The sequence below is a fragment of the Thalassophryne amazonica genome, chromosome 4 (genome assembly GCF_902500255.1).
Source record: "Thalassophryne amazonica chromosome 4, fThaAma1.1, whole genome shotgun sequence".
In the NCBI taxonomy this organism is placed as follows: domain Eukaryota; kingdom Metazoa; phylum Chordata; class Actinopteri; order Batrachoidiformes; family Batrachoididae; genus Thalassophryne; species Thalassophryne amazonica.
Genome location: NC_047106.1, coordinates 69,056,340 through 69,073,378, shown reverse-complemented (window position 1 = coordinate 69,073,378; position 17,039 = coordinate 69,056,340). Strand labels below are relative to the sequence as shown.

Genomic DNA, 17,039 nt, shown 5'->3' with positions numbered 1-17,039 from the left:
CTAATGATTAAATGCAGAGTGGTGCATACAGAGCAAAAAGAGAAAGAAACAGTGCATCATGGGAACCCCCCAGCAATCTACGTCTATAGCAGCATAACTAAGGGATGGTTCAGGGTCACCTTATCCAGCCCTAACTATAAGCTTTAGCAAAAAGGAAAGTTTTAAGCCTAATCTTAAAAGTAGAGAGGGTGTCTGTCTCCCTGATCTGAATTGGGAGCTGGTTCCACAGGAGAGGAGCTTGAAAGCTGAAGGCTCTGCCTCCCATTCTACTCTTACAAACCCTAGGAACTACAAGTAAGCCTGCAGTCTGAGAGCGAAGCGCTCTATTGGGGTGATATGGTACTACGAGGTCCCTAAGATAAGATGGGACCTGATTATTCAAAACCTTATAAGTAAGAAGAAGAATTTTAAATTCTATTCTAGAATTAACAGGAAGCCAATGAAGAGAGGCCAATATGGGTGAGATATGCTCTCTCCTTCTAGCCCTCGTCAGTACTCTAGCTGCAGCATTTTGAATTAACTGAAGGCTTTTTAGGGAAGCTTTAGGACAACCTGATAATAATGAATTACAATAGTCCAGCCTAGAGGAAATAAATGCATGAATTAGTTTTTCAGCATCACTCTGAGACAAGACCTTTCTGATTTTAGAGATATTGCGTAAATGCAAAAAAGCAGTCCATTGTGAGGTTTTGGCAAACAGTCTCCTTCCCCCAGTAAGAGCTTTGAAGATGGGTCGTGGCTGGGTCTTCCAGCATAACAATAACCCCAAACACACCCACTAAGGAGTGGCTCTGTAAGAAGCATTTCAATGTTCTGGAGTGGCCTAGCCAGTCTCCAGACCTGAACTCAATAGAAAATCTTTGGAGGGAACTGAAACTCAGCACCTGAAAGATCTGGACAAGATCTGTATGGAGTACAGATGTGAATCTCATCAGTGACGATGATTTGATACACATCTCGGTACACTACGAGCGATACGATACATCTTGCAATACATGATGATACCAACCATGAGATACGATTCAGCCCGTTCCTGATTTGATATGTACAACCCCAATTCAAATGAAGTTGGGATGTTGTGTAAAATGTAAATAAAAACAGAATGCAATGATTTGCAAATCCTCTTCAACCTATATTCAATTGAAAACACCACAAAGACGAGATATTTAATGTTCAAATTGATAAACATTATTGTTTTTATGCAAATATCTGCTCATTTTGAAATGGAAGCCTGTAACACATTTCAAAAAAATTGGGACAGGGCAACAAAAGACTGGGAAAGTTGATGAATGCTTAAAGAACACCTAATTGGAAACAGGTGAGGTCATGATTGGGTATAAAAGGAGCATCCCCAAAAGGCTCAGCTGTTCACAAGCAAAGAAGGGGCGAGGATCACCACATTGTGAACAACTACGTGAAAAAATAGTCCAACAGTTTAAGAACAGTGTTTCTCAACATTCAATTGCAAGGAATTTAGGGATTCCATCAGCTACAGTCCATAATATACTCAGAAGATTCGGAGAATCTGGAGAACTTTCTACACGTAAGTGGCAAGGCTGAAAACCAACATTGAATGCCCGTGACCTTCGATCCCTCAGGCGGCATTGCATTAAAAACCGACATCATTGTTTTAAGATCTTACCGTGTGGGCTCAGGAACACTTCAGAAAACCATTGTCAGTTAACATAGTTCGTCACTACATCTACAAGTGCAAGTTAAAACTCTACCATACAAAGCGAAAGCCATACATAACAACATCCAGCAACACCGCCACCTTCTCTGGGCCCGAGCTCATTTGAAATGGACAGACATAAAGTGGAAAAGTGTGCTGTGGTGTGATGAGTCCACATTGCAAATTGTTTTTGAAAATCATGGACATTGTATCCTCTGTACAAAAGAGGAAAAAGACCATCCAGATTGTTACCAGCGCAAAGTTCAAAAGCCAGCATCTGTGATGGTATGGGGTGTTGCCCATGGTATGTGCAACTTACACATCTGTGATGGCACCATCAATGCTGAAAGGTACATCCAGGTTTTGGAGCAACACATGCTGCCATCCAAGCAATGTCTTTTTCAGGGACGTCCCTGCTTATTTCAGAAAGACAATGCCAAGCCACATTCTGCACGTGTTACAACAGCGGGGCTTCGTAGTAAGAGTCTGGGTACTAGACTGGCCTGCCTGCAGTCCAGACCTGTCGTCCATTGAAAATGTGTGGCGCATTATGAACCAAAAAATACGACAACAGAGACTCCGGACTGTTGAACAACTGAAGTCGTACATCAAGCAAGAGTGGGAAAGATTTCCACCTACAAAGCTTCAACAATTAGTGTTCTCACTTTCCAAATGCTTATTTGGTGTTGTTAGGACAGGTGATGTAACACAGTGGTAAAAATACCACTGTCCCAGCTTTTTTGAAACATGTTGCAGGCATCCATTTCAAAAAAGGCAGATATTTGCACAAAAACAGCAAAGTTTATCAGTTTGAACATTAAATATCTTGTCTTTGTGGTGTATTCAATTGAATATAGGTTGAAGAGGATTTGCAAATCCTTGTATTCTGTTTTTATTTGCATTTTACACAACATCCCAACTTCATTGGAATTGGGGTTGTATTTGATGGCGATTCAATTCCTCACAATGTGATACGATGTGATTTGGTAAGATACAATGCGATTCAACATGATGCAAAGACATTGTACCAAAAATTTAAATAGAAAATAAGAAGCTGCAATTCAGTATGGTACTATGGTATTCTTCTGATTCTAATAGAATAAGCAGCAAATTTACCAGATACCCTCATATGTGGAACCTGTTTGATCACACTGTCAGAACTGAAACAGTCCACTAAACAGTAAAATGTTTCTCTCAATGAGTGACTTAAAGTGAGTCACTCATTGAGAGACTACCGCCTTGGCAAAAGTAATTTGAGATACATTCTTACCGAGTAACAGCAGCTGCCACGGGATTCCTTCAAAATGACCTTTGTCTTGTCAAGTTTCCCATCTTAAAGCCAAAATATCTCCAAACGGCAGATTTAAGCGTTTTAGGTGTGTCAAAAATGTCTTCCAGCTGCTTGCTACTGTTCTCGCGGGTCTCCATTTTGAAATGGATTTGTTGCGGTAGAAGTGTGCTTCCATCGATGGTCGAAACAGTGATGGTGCATTCAGTGTGCCTTGAAAAAAAATCGATGCAAGCATGCAGTGACCGATGCATCGTGATTTCAGACGACAATTGAGTCTATGCACACTGAATGAATTGATACAATCGCATTGCGCCCCTTTGTATCTAGATACTAATTCGTATCGAATAATCTCCACATCCCCAGTTTGAAAGAGTGGACCAAACACCCTGCTGCAGTGTATACAAACTTGGTCAAGAACTACAGGAATTATCTGACCTCTGTAATTGCAAACAAAAGTTTCTGTCAAATATTAAGGTCTGTTTTTCTACTGTATCAAATACTTATTTCATGCAATAAAATTGAAATTATTTATTTAAATATCATACAATGTGATTGTTTATTTTTTTAACATTTTCTCTCACAGTTGAAGTGTACCTACTAAAAAATTAGACCTCTCCAATCTTTGTAGGTGGGAAAACTTTCAAAATTGACAGTGTATCAAACATTTATTTGCCTCACTATATATACACTGAAACAAAATACAAACATAACACTTTTGTTTTTGCTCCCATTTTTCAGAAGCTGGACTCACAGATCTGAAACATTTTCTATATTTAAAAAAGACCTATTTCTCTCAAGTATTGTTCACAAATGTTTAAATCTGTTAGTGAGCAGTAGCACTTATCCTTTGCCAAAAAAATCCATCCCACCTCACAAGTGTGACATCATGATGCTGATTAGGCAGCATGATTATTGCACAGGTGTGCCCTAGGCTGGCCACAATAAAAGGCCACTCTGAAATGTGCAGTTTTACTTTATTGGGGGGTGTCAGAAAACCAGTCAGTATCTGGTGTGACCACCATTTGCCTCATGCAGTGCAGCACATCTCCTTCGCATAGAGTTGATAAAATGTTGATTGTGGCCTGTGGAATGTTGGTCCACTCCTCTTTAATGGCCGTTTGAAGTTGCTGGATGTTGTCATGAATTGGAACTCGCTGTTGTGTATGCCCATCCAGAGCATCCCAAACATGCTCCATGGGTGACATGTCTGGTGAGCATGCTGACCATGCAAAAACTGGGATGTTTTCAGCTTCCAGGAATTGTATACAGATCCTTGCAACATGAGGCCATACATTATCATGCCGCAGCATGAGGTGATGGTTGTGGATGAATGGCACAACAATGGGCCTCAGGATCTTGTCACAGTATCGCTGTGCATTCAGAATGCCATCAATGAAATGCACCTGTGTTCGTTGTCCATAACCCACCATACCATAACCCCACTGCCACCATGGGCCACTCGATCCACAACATTGACATCAGCAAACTGCTCACTCACACAATGCCACACATGGTTTTTGCCATCTGCCCTGAACAGTGAAAACCGGGATTCATCCGTGAAGAGAATGCCTCTCCAACATGCATCGAATGTGAGCATTTGCCCACTCAAGTCTGCTATGACAAACTGCAGCCAGGTCAAGACCCAGATGAGGACAAGGGAGGATGCAGATGAGCTTACCTAAGACAGTTCCTGACAGTTTGTGCAGAAATTATTTGGTTCTGCAAATCAATTGTTGCAGCGGTTGGCCGGGTGGCTGATATAAATGGTAAATGGACTGCATGTATATAGCCCTTTTCCATCTGCATCACATGCTCAAAGCACTTTACAGGTAATGCCTCACATTCACCCCGATGCCAGGGTGCTGCCATACAAGGCGCTCACTACACACCGGGAGCAATAGGGGATTAAAGACCTTGCCCAAGGGCCCTTAGTGATTTTCCAGTCAGACTGGGATTTGAACCGAGGACCTTCTGGTCACAAGCCTAACTCGACCATCACCTCCAAGATCATCTGAGATGATCTTGGAGGTGAACATGCTGGATGTGGAGGTCCTGGGCTGGTGTGATTACACATGGTCTGTGGTTGTGAGGCTGGTTGGATGTACTGCCAAATTCTCTGAAACATCTTTGGAGATGGCTTATGGTAGAGAAATGAATATTCAGTTCACAGGAAACAGCTCTGGTGGACTTTCTTGCAGTCAACATGCCAGTTGCACGCTCCCTCTAAACATGCAACATTTGTAGTATTGTGCTGTGACAAAATTGCACATTTCAGCGTGGCCTTTTATTGTGGCCAGCCTAAGGCACCCCTGTGCAATAATGATGCTGTGTAATCAGCATCTTGATACGCCGGTCCCAGTCTGATCACAAAGATCGATATCGGGCCTGAGCATGGCAATTTTTCCTTGAACTACATTGGATTTAAGCATGAGTTTCATGTAATGTGGAGTTGCGTCAGGAAGGGCATCCGGCGTAAAACCTGTGCCAATTCAACATGCAGATCCACCTTGGATTTGCTGTGGCGACCCCAAGTGCAAACAAGGGAGCAGCCGAAGGGACTTACTTTTATATATGTATGTATTGTGAAGGCTTTATGTCTGTCCGTCTGTCTGTCTGTACGTACGTCCAGTCCTATTACTTCCAGGGTCTTCAAATTCACAGGGAACATTCTTGGGACACAGACCTTGGACAAGTTCATGGCTAACCTTGACCTATTTTAAGAGGTCAAAAGGTCACATTCTGCTTCTTCTTTTTTTTTTTTTGCTTATACAACAAAGGGTGTTTTAGCATTGAATAATATATTTTTTAAATTTTAGAAGCAGGTTTGATTAAATGTATTTTTTCCCTTGAATACATTGCAGTGTTGTTAATTTGTCAAGTATACGCAGTGGATTGACTTTAATGTGCTTGTAGCTTGTCTTATGCAAGTGTATGATCTGGGGAAAATGCAAGTACTATATCTGATTGGGACTGTCAGCAGTTACTCATAAGAAATCACAAGAAACACTTGATCGGGACAGCCCTAAGATGCATCAGTCAATAATGCATCTGGGCAAATGATTTTTATTTCTCTCTATTTTTATCTTTTTAACTTGTAGAAATTCTGTTTCAGTTGGTATTTAATAGGTTGTTTTTATGACACATAAAACTTAAAAGCCTAAAGCACTGAAACTTGAAAGTTGATGAAAACATTATGGACTGTTATTGTTTCCATTTTGTCATTTTCCTTAGCATCTGATACAAACCAGATGTTGCAGTGCCACACTTAAGAGTGACATTGCTTTTTGTTTATGGATGGTTGAGCTAAAGAAGAAAAACATACATGAAATAATTTTCAGTGTCATATTTGGAAAAAACTAAATGTAGTGGCTTTAGATGCTTGGTTAAGTGCAACATTGACCATGTTTAATATTTTTAATATTAATTTTATCCTGTGCTTACCCTGCAGTTATAAGCCCCATTTCCACCACAGGAACTTGACTCCCCAGATGTTGCAAATGTTTTCAGGTTGAGTCCTGTAATTTTGATTTCTCAGCTCTTATATCTACTGCAGTGAAGACTCACCGGGCTCACAGTGACAGCAAGCATATAACGCTAACGATCTCTAACACATAAAATTTTATGTTAGGTACATGGCAACATAAAAGTTTTGCTTTGCTAGTTATCATTAGTCTCCAGTGTTGGTGCACTGTTAGAAGGTAAAAACAGGTGTAACATATGCGACCATTTGGCTTCGCACTAAATTGCTAACATAGTGCTATGTAACGCAAACTTGTGCAGTAGCTGACACCTGATTGCTAGCATTCAACGTTAGCACGTTAGTCTGTAGGCAAAAAGCAAGAGTACCTTGCGCATTATTATTGTTAGTTGCTAACAAGGTGCTATGTAATGTAAACTCTTAAAATATGTTTGTATAATATCTGAACGTCTCATTTGTAACATCCTCTCAATTGTAATGTCCATCCTCAAATTAAAGTGAGTCTTTTGCTTTGCCAATGCACGAAGGTCTGTCACCTAATACTGAATCACTGTTGTTGTTGTGGTCTTTCACATGTTTGTAATCCTCCTTCAGTTTTCTCTCAGTACTGTTTTGCGGTGTTTTTAATTCCGTAGGTATCCAGGTGCACTTGTCCTTGAGGACTTGAAGTTCTGTTGCACCTGTTCTGTCTCCTGTACCTGTACCTCCTTGTTTGTCCATCTATTCCTTCTGCTATGCATTCTTTCATTTTGTCTTGCTTGCTTTTAGAAACGACCCTTGCTTGTTGTTGTCTTGTCCTACGTTAATTCAGCCAATCAGCATTGAACAGTCTCCAGCAGCATTTCAAAGCCACTCATAAGTACCTACCCCAGAGCAGTGACTGATTTCATCCCTGGAAAAAGGCCCCAAAAATCACCTTTCAAGGACAGTTCCTGCAGTGGAGATGCACAGAAAGGTGTCCACCCCCGAAAATGGCCTGCAAGATTCCTGCGCTTGAAACAGGCCTTGTGATACTGAGGGGCTATGCATGGTCCCTTTCACATATTTGAGTCCCTTAATTCTGTCTGTTTTCATTATTGGCATCTTTGCTTCACCAGTGAAGGTCCACAGAGCACGAGAGCTGACGGGAGTTCAACGCTTTAGCGCCATCAGTCCTGTAGGCAACTATGAGTGTATGCGGCTGCACAGGCGGATTCTTGGGCATCTGTCTGCAGTTTACTGCATCGCGTTTGATCGCACTGGTCTCAGGATCTTCACGGTGAGAACTTGTCACTTGCCAAAAGGCATAAGGAAAATGTTAACTGTCAAATCGCCTATCTTTGCGCTGTTTTGCCCATTCCTTTTGGCAGCACCTCTCAAGCTCCATCAGGTTGGATGGGGAGCGCTGTTATTCATGCCAAAGGTGCATCAACAAAGTATTGAGCAAAGTCTGTGAATAATTATGTACATGTGATTTCTTAGTTTATTTTTAATATATTTGCAAAAAAAAATCATGTCATTATGGGGTCTTGTGACAGACGTTTGGTGTGGAGGGGAATGTTTCATTTACTCCATTTTGGAATAAGACTGTAACATATAATGTGGAAAAAGTGACACTGTGAATACTTTCCGGATGCACTGCATGTGTGAAATGTAGCACCATATTATAGTGCAGGCAGCAAGCAGCATTTTGTTAATTGCTGCCCTTGTTTAAAAGCCTGCCTCGTTTAGGTGCTGGACTTAAGCACAATTTCAAAAAAGAAAAAAAGAAATGTTTGAGCGTTTAATTATGAAATATGGTACTTTGGGTTGTGAAAATGTGATGAGTGTTGTTTACTGTCTGACACTGTTCTTGTGTATGCGCCAAGCAGCATGTTAAGTTCCCCAAAATTCTTCTCTAGTTCATGTTGAATGTAGTACATGCTGGAAAGGCAAAATTATTTGCAGTCATTGCTGTTGTACAAACAGTTCCTCCAAATGCAATACCACTGTTTTATTATAGGCTATCTTTTCTTTTTGTCAGGGCTCTGATGACTGTTTGGTGAAGATTTGGTCTTCATTTGATGGAAGGCTTCATTCAACATTGCGAGGACACTCTGCAGAAATCACAGACTTGGCAGTTAATTACGAGAACACACTAATTGCAGCAGGAAGCTGTGATAAGACCATTCGTGTATGGTGCCTTCGTACCTGTGCGCCTGTAGCTGTGCTGCAGGGACACAGTGGATCCATTACCTCCCTACAGGTAATGGGAACTCCCTTGCAATGCTGTCACTTTAAGTGAGGAGTTCTGCATAGTTGGAGGCAGGGTTGACAGGTTCTGTACAAGTTGCTGTTGAGCACATTAAAAAAGTAGTTTTATTATTTCTAAATTTAATTTTAAATTTAGATGCATTTTCTATAAAATGTAATTGCATATATATAATTCAAGCAATGTTAGGTTTTGGAACAGGCTTTGTACATACACTATATAATGGAGGGAATGAATAGATAAACTTATCTCTCTGCTTCAGTTTATTAACATCAGAAAAACAATAAATACTATATTCTTGTAAATCTACAAATTAAAATGGCATATAATGAGGACAAGCTCATTGGCACTAGGTCAATACAAAGAGCAACTTTGTTTTGCCTGTGTAATTTCCCGTACAGCAGATGTGTCTGCCGCTTGCTGGTTGGTTAGTGGATGATCGATTAGGAGCAACTGTGGTTATCAGTGACAGCAGTCGATGGTCTCTACACAGAAATGTGCAAAATTAGCGAAGTTGACATTACATTCCGATGGTTTCATGGTGGTTCCGTTCTAAGCTTTAAATAACACAGAAGCCCATGGAAAGGATTTAACATGGATGTACCTGAAGCATACTTCTTCCTTCTGCATGTTTTTCCTCTCTTACTTACCTCTATGGGTTAAAAGCTTGGTCTTCCAATATGTAGATTTCTGATAGATTCCCGGTTACACCATCTGCATTGTCTCAGTCCACCCGTCTGTAAATGGGTCCTGACCTTGGTTACAGGAGTTCAAGATGTCTCTTTATATATATTACAGTAGTGTTCAGAATAATAGTAGTGCTATGTGACTAAATAGATTAATCCAGGTTTTGAGTATATTTCTTATTGTTACATGGGAAACAAGGTACCAGTAGATTCAGTAGATTCTCACAAATCCAACAAGACCAAGCATTCATGATATGCACACTCTTAAGGCTATGAAATTAGGCTATTAGTAAAAAAAAAAAGTAGAAAAGGGGGTGTTCACAATAATAGTAGTGTGGCATTCAGTCAGTGAGTTCGTCAATTTTGTGGAACAAACAGGTGTGAATCAGCTGTCCCCTATTTAAGGATGAAGCCAGCACCTGTTGAACATGCTTTTCTCTTTGAAAGCCTGAGGAAAATGGGACGTTCAAGACATTGTTCAGAAGAACAGCGTATTTTTATTAAAAAGTTGATTGGAGAGGGGAAAACTAATACGCAGGTGCAAAAAATTATAGGCTGTTCATCTACAGTGATCTCCAATGCTTTAAAATGGACAAAAAAAAAAAACAGACGCGTGGAAGAAAACGGAAAACAACCATCAAAATGGATAGAAGAATAACCAGAATGGCAAAGGCTCACCCATTGATCAGCTCCAGGATGATCAAAGACAGTCTGGAGTTACCTGTAAGTGCTGTGACAGTTAGAAGATGCCTGTGTGAAGTTAATTTATTTGCAAGAATCCCCTGCAAAGTCCCTCTTAAATAAAAGACGTGCAGAAGAGCTTACAATCAACTGGCCTAAAGAGAAATGGAGGAATATTTTGTGGACTGATGAGAGTAAAATTGTTCTTGTTGGGTCCAAGCGCCGCAGACAGTTTGTGAGACGACCCCCAAACTCTGAATTCAAGCCACAGTTCACAGTGAAGACAGTGAAGCATGGTGGTGCAGGCATCATGATATGGGCATGTTTCTCCTACTATGGTGTTGGGCCTATATATCGCATACCAGGTATCATGGATCAGTTTGGATATGTCAAAATACTTGAAGAGGTTATGTTACCTTTTGCTGAAGAGGACATGCCCTTGAAATGGGTGTTTCAACAAGACAATGACCCCAAGCACACTAGTAAACGAGCAAAATCTTGGTTCCAAACCAACAAAATTAATCCCTCGCAGATGTGCAGAAATCATGAAAAACTGGTTATACAACTAAATACTAGTTTAGTGATTCACAATAATTTTGAGTTTGTAGCATCAACAACAGATGCTACTATTACCTTTTCTACTTTTTTTTTTTTTTTTTTTTTTACTAATAGCCCAATTTCATAGCCTTAAGAGTGTGCATATCATGAATGCTTGGTCTTGTTGGATTTGTGAGAACCTACTAAATCTACTGGTACCTTGTTTCCCATGTAACTAAGAAATATACTCAAAACCTGGATTAATATTTTTAGTCACATAGCACTACTATTATTCTGAACACTGTGTGTGTGTGTATATAGTACAGATCTTTTTTTTCTCAAGGAATATTTGCTCACACCAATTAAGTGCTCATATTAATTGAGGTGCAGAACTGATTTCAGTCCGAGCCTTGTATCCTCTAAATAGCTTTTTGGAATCTTACTTAATAAAGTAGTACCTTGCCAACTGATCACTAGAATAAAATCTAAATAATGTCTCCATAGAGATTAACACTATGAGATTACATAGTGTTTGAGTGTGATACACTGTAGCAGCCTTTGGCACCAATAAACAGCAGAGATTTCCACTGGTACAAAACTTGATTCGGTCATCGTTCACCATGAAACTAATAAAACATTTGTACATATTAATTTTTAAAACCAAAAACAATATTATAGTCAAAGAAAAACATATAGCTCATAATTAAAATTGTAACTCAATGCACGCAACTGTTTCAAACAAAAGAAACAAAAACATACCACTATAAATTTTTTGTCACATATGTGCGTAGCTCACTCCGCCTACCAAGGGTGCAAACGTTTCATGTAATGAATGACAACAGTTACATGCACCAAACTGGAATTTAACAAGAAAAACCCATTTTACATAAATATCAGCCTTGATATAATTGTCCAAAATGGTATGGCAAACAAATCAAACTCATGTGTTTCTCTGCACTGTGTCACAGCTCAGGTGAGTGTGGCAAACACAAAGGGGTGTGGCAGTAACAGAAAACAAAAACTAAAGAAAAATCCAGAATAACCCTCTCAGATGGCCACTAACATACATTATGCATGTCGTTGATACTTTCCATTCAGGATAATATTTTTGAGTTCTTGTACAGTTTACAAATTGTTATAACTTTTGGATGGCACTTGTGTAGTATTTTTATTATTGTTCTGTAATCAAAGTTCAAATGTGTGCTTTGTTATCCTCTTGTTGACTCAAAAAATAAGTTTCTTCTTTGAAATTCTTTTATTGTTTTGCTGTGATTTCTGTCCAGATTCAGCAAAGCATAGTTTATTTCCACTATTTAGGTATGTTTCAGAGATTTATTTTGTAATCTGCCAGTCGGCCTGACACAGAAGCCATGATTTTTGATATACACAAGAAGATGTATTCTTACACATGATTCAGACTTTTTGCCTGACTGTTTGTTCACAAAATGTTTTATTTATTTATTTTTCTCAGTTCTCACCACTCGTCAAGGGCTCAAAACGCTACATGCTATCTACTGCAACTGATGCTACTGTCTGCTTCTGGCAGTGGGATGTCAACAACATAAGCTTTAGGTGAGTCTTCAATGTAATTAAATAACTTTTTATTTACTTATTTTTGAAATAAAGGTATTTAGAACTAAGCAAGTCTCAGTGCTATGTTAAAAATTACAATAAGACGTACTTTAGCAATTTTCCTGCAAGTCTCCTTTGATTGTGCCCCCCCCCCCCCCCATACACACAAACACACTTACCCATGCACATGTAAATCTAAAGAAATGTTACTAAAATGGGGAAATAAGGAAGGAAGCACTGAGAACAGTGTTGAATGTTCAAACAAGACTCAGATTATAGTTATATAACCAAAACTATTTGTGTATCAAACAGAGAAGACTCATAAAAACACTTGTAACATGCTTTTGTCAGGAGCAGCATTCTTCGAGCATTTCTAAAACGTCTGGACAAATGCTGAAGATAAATCCTCTTTTTGTAAATGAAAGCTTTTGGGTTTAACTGAAAAATACTATTGAGAAAAATTCTGCTGTTTTACTCAATTTCAGTTCAATTTATTTTCATTTGTATAGCGCCAAATCACAACAGAGTTGCCTCAAAGCGCTTCACACAGGTAAGGTCTAACCTTACCAACCCCCAGAGCAACAGTGGTAAGGAAAAACTCCCTCTGAGGAAGAAACCTCAAGCAGGCCAGACTCAAAGGAGTGATCCTCTGCTTGGGCCATGCTACAAACATAAATTACAGAACAATTCACAGACGAATATACAAGAAATGCAATTGGCGCACAGGACAGGAGGATCGCCAACACGAACACAACTCTCATCTCGGGATGGAGCTGCACCTTAAACAGAGAGAAACAGAATCAGGCATCAGAAAGACAAGAAATACTGTATAATTTGTCTGCATTAAACAACAAAAAAAAAACAGAGAAATACTAAGGTGGTCGCTGGCCACTAGCCCTAAACTTCACTAAAAGACCCAGAATTTAGGTAAATTACTCCAATTACTAATACAATGAATTAAGAGTAAAAAGCATGAAACAAAACTGTACCAGTATGCTAGCCATATGAAAGGGAAAATAAGTGCATCTTAAGTCTGGACTTGAAAGTCTCCACAGAATCTGACTGTTTTATTGACGCAGGGAGATCATTCCACAGAACAGGGGCACGATAAGAGAAAGCTCTGTGACCCGCAGACTTCTTATTCACCTTAGGGACACGAAGTAGTCCTGCAACCTGAGAACGTAAAGCCCGGGCCGGTACGTAAGGTTTAATTAGGTCAGCTAGGTAGGGAGGTGCCAGTCCATGAATAATTTTATAGGTTAGTAGCAGAACCTTAAAATCTGATCTCACTGGGACAGGAAGCCAGTGAAGAGATGCCAAAATGGGTGTAATGTGGTTGAACTTTCTGCTTCGTGTCAAAAGTCTGGCTGCAGCATTTTGAACCAATTGGAGAGCCCTAATGCTAGATTGCGGTAAACCAGAAAATAGAACATTGCAGTAGTCCAATCTAGAAGAGATGAATGCATGGATCAGGGTCTCAGCATCAGCCATAGACAGGATGGGACAAATCTTCGCTATATTTCGCAGGTGGAAGAAAGCAGTCCTAGTAATATTTCTAATGTGGACGTCAAAGGACAACGAAGGATCAAAAATTACCCCAAGGTTCCTCACTTTGTCAGTGTGATGTATGACACACGAGCAGAGGCTGAGCGTTAACTGGTCAAATTGATGCCGATGTCTCACTGGACCAAGAACCATCATTTCAGTCTTATCAGAGTTTAAAAGTAGGAAGTTTCTAGACATCCAACTTCTCACTGCTGTAAGGCAGTCTAAGGATTTTATGTGAACAAGATTACCAGCAGTTATTGGCATGTATAACTGAGTATCATCTGCATAGCAGTGAAAGATAATCCCAAAACCCCGCAATATGTGCCAAAGGGGTGCTATATAAAGGGAGAAAAGCAGGGGGCCTAAGACAGACCCCTGTGGAACCCCAAATTTCATGTCACTAAGGTTAGAGGTAGTGTTACTGTACAAAACAGTGAGAACGACTGGTCAAGTATGACGTCAGCCATGCAAGGGCACTCCCAGTAATCCCAAAATGATTTTCCAGCCTATCAAGTAGAATATGATGATCCACTGTATCAAATGCAGCACTGAGCTCTAACAGCAACAGAATCGTAGTGGTGTCCGAATCCATTGTAAGCAGAAGATCATTTCACCACTTTAGTGAGAGCTTTCTCTGTGGAATGATATTTTCTAAAAGCAGACTGCAGTGGCTCAAAGAGATTATTCTCAGTAAGATAGTCTACGAGCTGCCGTGACACCACTTTTTCCAGAATTTTAGAGAAAAATAATAGATTTGATATCGGCTGATAGTTTTTCAATACACTAGGGTCAAGATTAGGTTTCTTAAGTAATGGTTTAATCACTGCAGATTTGAAACATTTAGGAACAGAACAGGAACATTTACTGCATGTTCTGTTTGAAATGTATTGTTGGTAAATTTTTGACCCATGTAATACTATTTTGTACAAAACGTGAATGTTTGCTTCGTTGTTTTAAGTGATCGCCCACACAAGTTTACGGAACGACCAAGACCAGGTGTTCAGACTGTGTGCTCCTCATTTAGTTCAGGTAATTCATCAGATGTGTTTAATGTAAACATCTACTCATTATTGAGCATTTTTGCATTTGCAGTTGTCATGATAGGGCTTTCTGAATTTTGAATTGAAAACTTTTTTTTTAGGTGGAATGTTCCTAACAACAGGAAGTACTGATGATGTCATCAGAATATATTACTTGGGAAGTGGAACGCCGGAAAAGATATCAGAGCTCCATGAACACACAGTAAGAGCCCATCTTTAGAACCAATTTATGCCTATACAAATAGTTTATTAAACCATAACCAGCATATGTGGTTGAAAAGGTTAAGATGTGAAGTAAATGGAAGGAAATAGAAAGAAAAATAGGAAAATTATAAGAGTGCCCTGGCCTGTTTTTGATTGTGCTTATGCTGAATTTCTGTTTTCTTTTTAGGACAAGGTTGATAGCATCCAGTTTTGCCACTCAGGTGAAAGGTATAATTAAATAATTACAGTTAGTTGAATATTTCACAGTAGATTGATCAGTAAAGATGTACTGACTTAATTAGAACAATGTATGAAGTGATAGTCATTGTTCTGTATCAGGTTTGTTAGTGGAAGTCGTGATGGAACAGCACGGATCTGGAAGCTCCATCAGCGGCAGCAGTGGAGGTGCATCTTGCTCAACATGTCTGCCACTCTTCCGGGGTATGGATCTATTTTTATTATATCCCAATATGGAGGAAACTGGTATCTGAACTGCATACGAAATATTTAGGTCTCATTCATTAGGGTTTCTATTCTTGTATATATACCTTGTATATAACTAAAAGGTCAAAGTTGTATTTGCTGGGGGACAATGGCATTCGTGACTCTGGGTCCTCGGCCTTTGAGATAGATGCCTGGAAAGAGCTTATGGAGTCAATGAAGTGTTTGGCAATGCTGATACCTTTGCAGGAGAATGAAGATCCAGTGGTTGTGAGATTTGAATGCTAATCAGTGACTTAAGGTGTACCTAATAGATGACTTCAGTACTAGGTTTGTTTGGGGCATCGTGGTAGTTTCTGCACAAACAGTCAGGAATGTCTTAGGGAAGCTCATATGCATGCTCGTTGACTTCATTGGGGTCTCGACCTGGATGCATTTTGTCATAGCAGACTTGAGTGGGCAAATACTCGCATTCGATGGCGCCTGGCATGTTGGAGAGGTGTTCTCTTCACGGACAAATCCCAGTTTTCACTGTTCAGGGCAGATGACAGAAAGCATGTGGTGTTGTGTGGGGAGCGGTTTGCTGATGTCAGTGTTGTGGATCAATTGGCCCATGGTGGCAATGGGGTTATGGTATGGTGAGTTATGGACAACGAACACAGGTGCATTTTATTGATGGCATTTTGAAGTCACAGAGATACATGACAAGATCCTGAGGCCCATTGTTGTGGCATTCATCCACAACCATCACCGCATGTTGCAGCATAATAATCTCGCTCTGTGAAAGCTCAGCTGCACTTGGTCTCAGATTTCATAGCAAAGTTGAACAAAGAGAAAATAGTCTGAAAAGCAGGGCAGTGATTAAAAGAAGAAATCCTCCAGTGCCTGTAACGGCTGTTACATTCTGAAATTAACAGTTCATTATATATATATATAGCCGGTTTCTTTTTCTGTTCCGTGTGTTGGAAGCGTGGTTTAACTGCTTGCTGCTCATGGAGAGGAGGGGGAGGGAAGAGGGGGTGAGTAAGATTGGCGCAGCGTTGGGGGCTTCATTTCATGTCCATCCAACGTTTATATGTTTTTAACCTTTTAAACATTATTTATGACCTATACATAACATCAAATTATATGAAATATAACAACATAATCAAATATGTCATTTGTATCATATTTAACTTAAATTGCCATAGGTTGTGCTTCTTACTACAGCGTTTTCAGATGGTTTGAGTTTTTGGATTATTTTTTGAAAGGGTGCAAAGTTGTAATGGAAATGAGTACAATTTATTCCTGTTATCACGACCCTTACTCTAAGTGTGTAAAATACAAACATTTTTGTGAGAAAATATTGGCTTTTTATTCTTTTCATTCTTAAAATTGTGCTCATAATGCACCATTTGGTACCTCATTTTCCCAGGGGAGGTCCTCTGGACCCCCACCTGTGGGAGAGTAAACCCTTCCCACACCCTCATTGTTGGCGCTCACAGGTTGACAGTTTCAAATTTATTTATTTTTTTTACCTCACCCTACTTGCATGTCTGAAATAAGAGAAAACGGGTCATTTTTATTTGTTCTGTTTGCCAGTGATTTTACTTCTAAATATGGCTCTCCCACTTAGAAATCACAGAGGAGTCTGAAATTTTCATCTTAGGTGCATGTCCA

General features: G+C 39.7%; 1 protein-coding gene across 1 annotated transcript in view; it reads left to right on the top strand.

Annotated features, from left to right (window-relative positions):
• The window catches only part of brwd1 (bromodomain and WD repeat domain containing 1), a 119,863-nt gene that overhangs the window by 11,114 nt on the left and 91,710 nt on the right, over positions 1-17,039 (top strand). Inside the window, 7 exon segments of the mRNA XM_034168077.1 lie at positions 7,539-7,699; positions 8,444-8,665; positions 12,047-12,147; positions 14,654-14,724; positions 14,837-14,937; positions 15,127-15,167; positions 15,279-15,380. Coding sequence (XP_034023968.1) covers positions 7,539-7,699; positions 8,444-8,665; positions 12,047-12,147; positions 14,654-14,724; positions 14,837-14,937; positions 15,127-15,167; positions 15,279-15,380 — 799 coding nt within the window.